Below are 8384 nucleotides of genomic sequence, written 5' to 3'. Positions count from 1 at the left end.
GGGGAGGGTCGGGCCCCGGCCGCCCGCGGGTCCGGCTCGCGTCTCCGGCTCCCGGCGGGGCGGGCGGGGCGCCAGGAGGGTGGCGAGCCGGACAGTGGCCTTTATGGGAACGTTTTCCTTCGAGGTCGGACAAAGGCGGCGCCACCATGGCTCTCAGCGCGGCCGACAAAGGCTCCGGCACCAAGGTAGGGTCCGGCGGCTGGGTGCCGGGGAAGGGGTTCCTGAGGGCCGCCGCTGCAGGACTTTCCAGCCGCTTAAAGGCCAGTTTAGCAAAGTTTTGCCTTAACTTCATGAATCTGTGTGAGAAAATAGGGCTTCCAGACAGATCTGCATTGCTAGGGTCTGAGGGGGCGTCGGGGGAGGGAGTGCGGGACTAAAATCACCTGTGGAGTGGTTGCTCCCTTCCTTGTCACTCCTTAGCTGGGAACCGGGAGGACAAACCAGTCGACTAGGGCGCTGCAAAGACAAAGAACTTGTACCTCAAAAATACCGAGATGGACTTCTGTGTTGGAACTCAGCTGATTTCAATAACGAACGTAGCCTAGGGCAACAAGACCGTCCTTTGGGGCTTGGAAAAGTGGGGTAGACGCGGCTTTGTATTTCTTCGTGGGAAATGCAGCAGTGCGTTGGGTTTGCCTCCCCTTTCTCCTGGGAAGCTGGATTACAGACTGTTTGGCGTAATAATTACACTCTACTCCTGTTACCGACAGCACTTTTACTTAAAAAGTTTAGTTGGAACTTTCGGGGTCTAATTAAAAATTAAAACATATCATTAAAAAAGTAGGTGAAATGTAGTTGAAACTCTGGATAATTAATAGCTTCCGAATCTGCCGCTTACACTAGCTGAGCTTTGGGCAGGGCTGTGGGCTCTCAGAGGAGGCTTGGCTTCTCAGCTTCACGTAGAGATTTCCAAAGTGGCGGTAGTGCCGCTGGGCTTCCCATTTCCCTGAACCTGCTTCAGACTCACAGGATTTCTGGGTGAGGAGGATCTTGAGATGTCACTCTTTGCTCTCAGTAAAAATACACTCCGATTCTGAGATATTGAACAGCAACACGTTTCCGTTCCCGGTGGAATCATGCCTGTACTGGCGTGCTGGGCATCTGACACCGAGGTACTAAACCCACTTCTGATTCCGAGGCAGCACCACATTTTGGTCTCACTGTGCTTTGGGGGACAAGTGGGTGGTCCAGGTGGGCCTCGAGAGGACAGCCCTGAGTTTCCCAGTGGGCTGGTGGGCCTGGGTGCTAACCTGTGACGAGCAGGGGAGACCTCATGATTTTATCCCAGTCCCGAGTGGGCCTGGTCTGAAACGGCCTCTGTGAATCGTGGGCCTTTGTGTCTGCGGCATCCTGGGGTGGTCTCCCATGAATACTGTATTACTTGTGAAGCATCCCCCAAATGCCAGGCTAAGGAAATAAAGTTGGCCCTGAATTTGCCCTGAGGCTGTCTGAGGTGTGTTCACGGGTTATATCATCCAGCCAAACACAGGAAATCCAGATCTCAGAATCCCAGATCTCAGCGTTTTTGGTGAGAATATTTCAAACCCAGTTCACACGCCACCACCTCCCTCCTTCCAAACAGAGCTAATGTGCCTTGTCTGTGTGTTGGAACGAAAATAAAAATCACTCAGAACCTGCTAGTTACCCATTCTGCAGCCAAGAGGCAGCCCTGAAGCAGTGGTTTCCTCTCCACACAGCTGTGCCCCGAAGCAGAGAGCCCCAGCTCAGGATTTACCCCCCTGCCCTGTCAGCTCTGGACTTCTTCCTCTCCTCCATCCCTCCACCCCTGTCAGGGCCTGCCACTCAGCAGGTGTGCACAGGCAGGTGCTCACTGATCCGGCAGATAAGGATGAGCCCAGGGGATGGTTGGTCTGACCAAAGAGCCCAGCACACTTTTGGGGGGGGGGGGAATGAAGGGGGGGGGGGGGGGGGGGGGGGGGACAGGGGGGTGGGCTGAGAGGTGGCAAATCCTGTCCTGCACATGTTGATCCTGGGGCACCTTGAGAATCTGTGGTCTCGTGAGCAGAAGGCATCCTGCCATTGCCATCTACCCTGCAAGAGGCCAAGGAGGGCAGGTGCTTGTGGTGTGGAGAAGAGGCTCCGGACCCTGACCTGCTGCCCGGAGAACAGACCTGGGATCGTGGAGATTTGATGAGCATCCACATCCACCCGCTATTAGCTCTTGCCCTTTGGCTTTGTAGTTCAGCCTCTCTGAGCTTCAATCTGCTCATTAACAGGGATAATGCATGGCCGACCTACCTCAGAGCATCATATGGGTTCACGTTAAAGACGCATGTGTATATGCTTCTTGAAAGGTTACCAGCTCATCATTCAGTTCAAGGCTCCTACACTGAAGGCTTCTTCTGTCCTGAGAGCTGGTATACCTTTCCAGGTGTTTCTGGGCACCTCAGTTCACACCTGGGCCCAAGTTCTCAGCTTTCAGATACCGTCTGACCTTACAAAATGTTCCCCAACATTGAGAAAATCAGATTGTGCAAAAGCTACTTTGTGGTAAATTTCTTTTACATGACCTTAAAACATCTTACGTTTCTAAGACCTGAGACAGGGATTAAATCTAATACCTACAGCAGTTTGGGACACGAATTAAGTTTAAATTCTGAAGTAGAGTTGTTCAGGTCAGCAGGTATGTGCACTTCCTCCAAAGAAACATCACCTGTGTGCAGCTCCCAGACCCAGAGACCCCCAACGCTGGTAGGCATCACCCTCAGAAATCTCCCCTGGTCATCCTGCCTACACCCCCGCCACAGCCACACACCCCCAGCCCCTTTCCTGCTTGGCTTTGCCATAGGAGGGCCTCCATGGGAGAGTCTGAGCTAACATCCTCTTGTGCCTGATCTTCGTTGACTGCCTGTCTCCCCAGGCAGCGCCGGCTTTGCGTTATTTCCCTGTTTCCCATGCATCATAATGCAGGGCATAAAGTAGGCGCTCAACAAATATTTGTCACATGGTGGTCACCCTCCCCTCTCATAAAGCCCATTTTTATCCCCCTGCCCAGCCCAGCCTTCTCCGGGCCACACAGATGCAGTACCTGCCCTGTGGGATGCCTTTCTACGGCTTCCCACCTGACCCAAGCTAACAGCACTGCCGTGACTTTCAAGAATAAAAACAACATCCTCAGAAGGGAGCAGCTGGATTACAGCTGAGTCTGGGAAACCTTGTTTGTCTCAGTGTGAAATAGTCCAAGCAGGTCCAAGACAGCTCTAGAGAAAGGCTTGATAAGACCCTGTGTGAGGTAATGAATGTGCTCTGTGTGTGTTTTGGGGTGGGGACAACGGTGCGCAGAGCAGAAGAGAGGAAATGCCTGAATTTTAAATGAATGGGAAAGACAGTCAGAAGAAGGGCGACCCATCCCTTTACTGTCAAGTAGAGGAATCGTGGTTTGGTAGACAGCTTTGACCCAGGCCATGCACAGCTGCAGGCCATAAGGTGCATTCGCCTGCAGAGTAAAGAGTCTCTTCTGCTCTGTCCCTTGCTAGGATGAGACGCAGGGCAGTGTGGCACCGTGTGGTTGGGGATGCATGCTGTGCACCCAGAGTTCTAACCCTGGTTTCCCCACTGAGTGAGTGGGCAGACAAGCCCGTCAGGCTTACCATCTTTAGAATGGGTGTGATCATAGCATTATAATGTGCTTAAACAGCGTCTGGTAGGGGCACATGGGTGGCTCCGTTGGTTAAGTGTCTGCCTTTGGCCCAGGTCATAATCCCAAAATTTTGGGATTGAGTCCCACATCGGGGTCCCTGCTCAGCAGGGAGTCTGCTGCTCCCTCTGCCTCTGCCCCTCCCCCCACCCCCACTCATGCACTTGTGCACTCTCTCTCTCAAGTAAATGAAGTCTTTAAAAAAAAAAATCTGGTATATAGTAAGTGCTCAATAAATGTTAGCTATTCTGTGATTCTATGACAGAGAGGGATTTTCCTACAAGTAAGAGATAAAAAGGATTGAGTTTTAATTTTTTTGAAATTATTTAAGGAAAAATATCCAATGAAGTTATCTTCAGGGTACTTTGGCACTCAAAAGATATCACCAGGAAGAGGAATTACAATTATAATTATGTACTATTTTAACAGTATAATTGTGTATTTTTTTGACGAAATGTTTTGTGGAAGTGCCAAGTCAATAGGCCATGAACTCAACTTGAGTTCAAGGGTCCCCTAGCTTTCCTTATGGGTTCCTCAGAAAAACTACAGAAAACGTCATTGGGGTTCAGTCCCCTAGGGCACCATGCTGGGTAACAGAGTGAGCATTTAGTTCTCAAACTGGTATTCGTGCGTCCAGAGACTGCAATCTCCTGAGACCCTGGCCCAGAGGGTCTTGGTGGCCAGCGATGTGGGCAGAATACAACCTCTCCCCAAAGCACAATGTTTAAGTGAGCGTTGGTGGGGTGGGGCGATGTGGGCAGAATACAACCAGAATAAACCCAAAGCACGATGTTTAAGTGAGCGTTGGTGGGGTGGGGCGACGGCAACAAACAAGGGAAACAGATACTAGCACAGTTTCTGAAAAGCTCTGGAACTTTTTTTTTTAAAGAGTTATTCTTTTTTTGAGAGAGAGAGAGAGAGAGTGTGTAAGAGCTCAAGCAGAGGGAGGGACAGAGAGAGAGAATCTCCAGCAGACCCTCCCTGGGGCACGGAGCTCCACGCGGGGCTTGGCTCCATCCCACAGCCCCAAGAACGTGACCTGAGCTGAAACCAAGAGTTGGACGCTCAGCCGACTGAGCCACCCAGACGCCCCTGGAAGTAATTTTTTAAAATAATATTTTGAGGTGAAATTCACATACAATAAACCGTTTCAGAGCAAACAATTCAGTGGCATTTAGTACAATTCCCAGTGTTGTGCAACCACCACCTCTGCCTAGTTCCAGAACCTCTCTGTGCCCCACAGTAAAATCCCGCACCCGTGTAACAGCCTCTCCCCATTTCACCCCCTCCCAGCCCCTGGAACCGCCAGTCTGCTGTCTTTATGGGTTTGTGTGCTCTGAATATTCCACGTAAGTGGAACCACGCGATGTGTGACTGTTTTATTGTGCTGAAATACATACAACACACAGTTTATACGTTCAAACCATCCACCCTTATACCCCTTCCATCCTATGACTCTGAAACTCTGTCACAATTAGACAGTGACTCTGACTCTTCCCCAGCCCCTCACTGCCAACATTTTACGTCCTATGCTCACGGTTGTGACTACACCAAGGACCTCATATAGTTAGAATCATACAGTATTTGTCTTTTGGGGATTGGTTTATTTAACTTACCATAAAGTCCTCAAGATTTTATCCATGTTGTAGTATGTGTCAGAAATTTCTTCCTTTTTAAGGCTGAATATTACTCCATTGCATGGATATACCACAATTTGTGTATCCATTTTTCTGTTGATGGACGTTTATACTGTTTACATCTTTTGGCTTTTGCAAATAGTGCTGCTATGAGCATGTGTTTACAAGTTTTTGTGTGTGCAATATTTTCATTTCTTTGAGTATATACCTAAGAGTATAGGTTCATATGGTAATTCTATGTTTAACTTTTTAATAAACCACCAAACTGTTTTCCACAGTAGCTGAACAATTTTACATTCCCACCGGTAATGTATGAGGGTTCCAATTTTTCCACACCCTTACCAACAGTTGTTATTTTCTTTTTTAAAATTATTATAGTCATTCTAATGAGTATGAAGTGATATTTCATTGTAGTTTTGGTTTGCATTTCCCTAATGACTACTGATGTTGAGAATCTTTTTCATATTTGTTGGAAAAAAAAAGTCTATTCAAGTTCTTTGCCCATTTTTAAATTGGGCTGTTTATATTTTTGTTGTTGTGTCCTAAGAGTTCTTTATATATTCTGGATATTAGACTTCTCAGATATATGATTTGGAAATATTTTGTTCCTTTTACTTTCTTGATAGTGTCCTTTGATGCACAAAATTTTTATTCTTAATGAAGTTAAATTTATATATATTTTGTTGTTCATGCTTTTGGTATCATATCTAAGAAATCGTTGCCATCTGCAAGATCATGAAGATTTACCTTTATGTTTTTTTCAAGAGTTTTACTATTTTAGTGCTTATATTCATGTCATTGATCCATTGTAGTTAATTTTTGTGTGAGATAGGGAGCCACCTTTATTCTTTTGTATGGTGATATCCACTTTTCCCAGCACCATTTGTTGAAGAAATCATTTTTTCCTTACTGAATAGTCTTGGAACCCAGGTTGAAAGCCAGTTGGCTGTAGTTGTATAGGTTTATTTCCGGATCTTCAATCCTTTTCTGTTGGTGTGTATGTCTGTCTTTATGCTAGAATCACACGGTTTTGATTACGGTAGTTTTGTAGTGGGTCTTGAAATCAGGAAGTGTGAGTCCTCCAACTTTGTTCTTTTTTTTTTCTTTAAATTTTTTTATTGTTATGTTAATCACCATACATTACATCATTAGTTTTTGATGTAGTATTCCATGATTCGTTGTTTGTGTATAACACCCAGTGCTCCACGCAGAATGTGCCCTCTTTAATACCCATCACCAGGCTTACCCATTCCCCCACCCCCCCTCCCCTCTAGAACCCTCAGTTTGCTTGTCAGAGTCCATCGTCTCTCATGGTTTGTCTCCTCCTCCAATTTCCACCCCTTCATTCTTTCCCTCCTGCTATCTTCTTTTTTTCTTTTCTTAACATATATTGCATTATTTGTTTCAGAGGTACAGATCTGTGATTCAACAGTCTTGCACAATTCACAGCGCTCACCATAGCACATACCCTCCCCAATGCCTATCACCCAGCTGCCCCATCCCTCCCACCCCACCCCCACTCCAGCAACCCTCAGTTTGTTTCCTGAGATTAAGAATTCCTCATATCAGTGAGGTCATATAATACATGTCTTTCTCTGACTGACTTATTTCACTCAGCATAACCCCCTCCAGTTCCATCCACGTTGTTGCAAATGGCAAGATCTCATTCCTTTTGATGGCTGCATAATATTCGTGTGTGTGTGTGTGTGTGTGTGTGTGTGTGTGTGTGTGTACACCACATCTTCTTTATACATTCATCTGTTGATGGACATCTTGGCTCTTTCCACAGTTTGGCTGTTCTGGACATTGCTGCTCTAAACATTGGGGTGCATGTACCCCTTTGGATCCCTACATTTGTATCTTTGGGGTAAATACTCAGTAGTGCAATTGCTGGATCAGATGGTAGCTCTATTTTCAACTGTTTGAAGAAACTCCATACTGTTTTCCAGAGTGGTTGCACCAGCTTGCATTCCCACCAACAGTGTAGGAGGGTTCCCCTTTCTCCACATCCCCGCCAACATCTGTTGTTTCCTGACTTGTTAATTTTAGCCATTCTGACGGGTGTGAGGTGGTATCTCATTGAGGTTTTGATTTGGATTTCCCTGATGCCGAGCGATGGTGAGCACTTTTTCACGTGTCTGTTGGCCATTTGGATGTCTTCTTTGGAAAAATGTCTGTTCATGTCTTCTGCCCATTTCTTGATTGGATTATTCTTTGGATTTGTTATTTGGATTATTTGTTCATCTGCCCATTTCTTGATTGGATTATTTCATAAGTTCTTTATAGATTTTGGATACTAGCCCTTTATCTGATATGTCATTTGCAAATATCTTCTCCCATTCTGTCGGTTGTCTTTTGGTTTTGTGGACTGTTTCTTTTGCTGTGCAAAAGCTTTTTATCTTGATGAAATCCCAATAGTTCATTTTTGCCCTTGCTTCCCTTGCCTTTGGCGATGTTTCTAGGAAGAATTTGCTGCGGCTGAGGTCGAAGAAGTTGCTGCCTGTGTTCTCCTGTAGGATTTTGATGGACTCCTGTCTCACATCGAGGTCTTTCAACCATTTAGAGTCTATTTTTGTGTGTGGTGTAAGGAAATGGTCCAGTTTCATTCTTCTGCATGTGGCTGTCCAATTTTCCCAACACCATTTGTTGAAGAGACTGTCTTTTTTCCATTGGACATTCTTTCCTGCTTTGTCAAAGATGAGTTGACCCTAGAGTTGAGGGTCCATTTCTGGGCTCTCGATTCTGTTCCATTGATCTATATGTCTGTTTTTGTGCCAGTACCATACTGTCTTGATGATGACAGCTTTGTAATAGAGCTGGAAGTCTGGAATTGTGATGCCGCCAGCTTTGCTTTTCTTTTTCAACATTCCTCTGGCTATTCGGGGTCTTTTCTGGTTCCATACAAATTTTAGGATTATTTGTTCCATTTCTTTGAAAAAAGTGGATGATGTTTTGATGGGGATTGCATTGAATGTGTAGATTGCTCTAGGTAGCATTGATATCTTCACAATAGTTGTTCTTCCAATCCATGAGCATGGAACATTTTTCCATTTCTTTGTGTCTTCTTCAATTTCTTTCATGAGTATTTT

At 46.0% G+C, this 8384-nt stretch overlaps 1 protein-coding gene across 1 annotated transcript in view; it reads left to right on the top strand.

Moving 5' to 3' along the window:
* PLEKHG4B (pleckstrin homology and RhoGEF domain containing G4B) overlaps nt 1-8384 on the top strand; it is a 91827-nt gene that overhangs the window by 214 nt on the left and 83229 nt on the right. The window contains exon 2 of the mRNA XM_073891144.1: nt 125-185. Coding sequence (XP_073747245.1) covers nt 147-185 — 39 coding nt within the window. The 5' untranslated portion in view covers nt 125-146. The remainder of the gene's footprint in view (nt 1-124; nt 186-8384) is intronic.

The sequence above is a fragment of the Callorhinus ursinus genome, unplaced genomic scaffold (genome assembly GCF_003265705.2).
Source record: "Callorhinus ursinus isolate GAN/ISIS: 27379988/994484 unplaced genomic scaffold, GSC_fseal_2.0 scaffold3, whole genome shotgun sequence".
In the NCBI taxonomy this organism is placed as follows: Eukaryota; Metazoa; Chordata; class Mammalia; order Carnivora; family Otariidae; genus Callorhinus; species Callorhinus ursinus.
The sequence above is the reverse complement of the archived record's forward strand: the minus strand, read 5'-3'. Positions and strand labels throughout refer to the sequence as shown.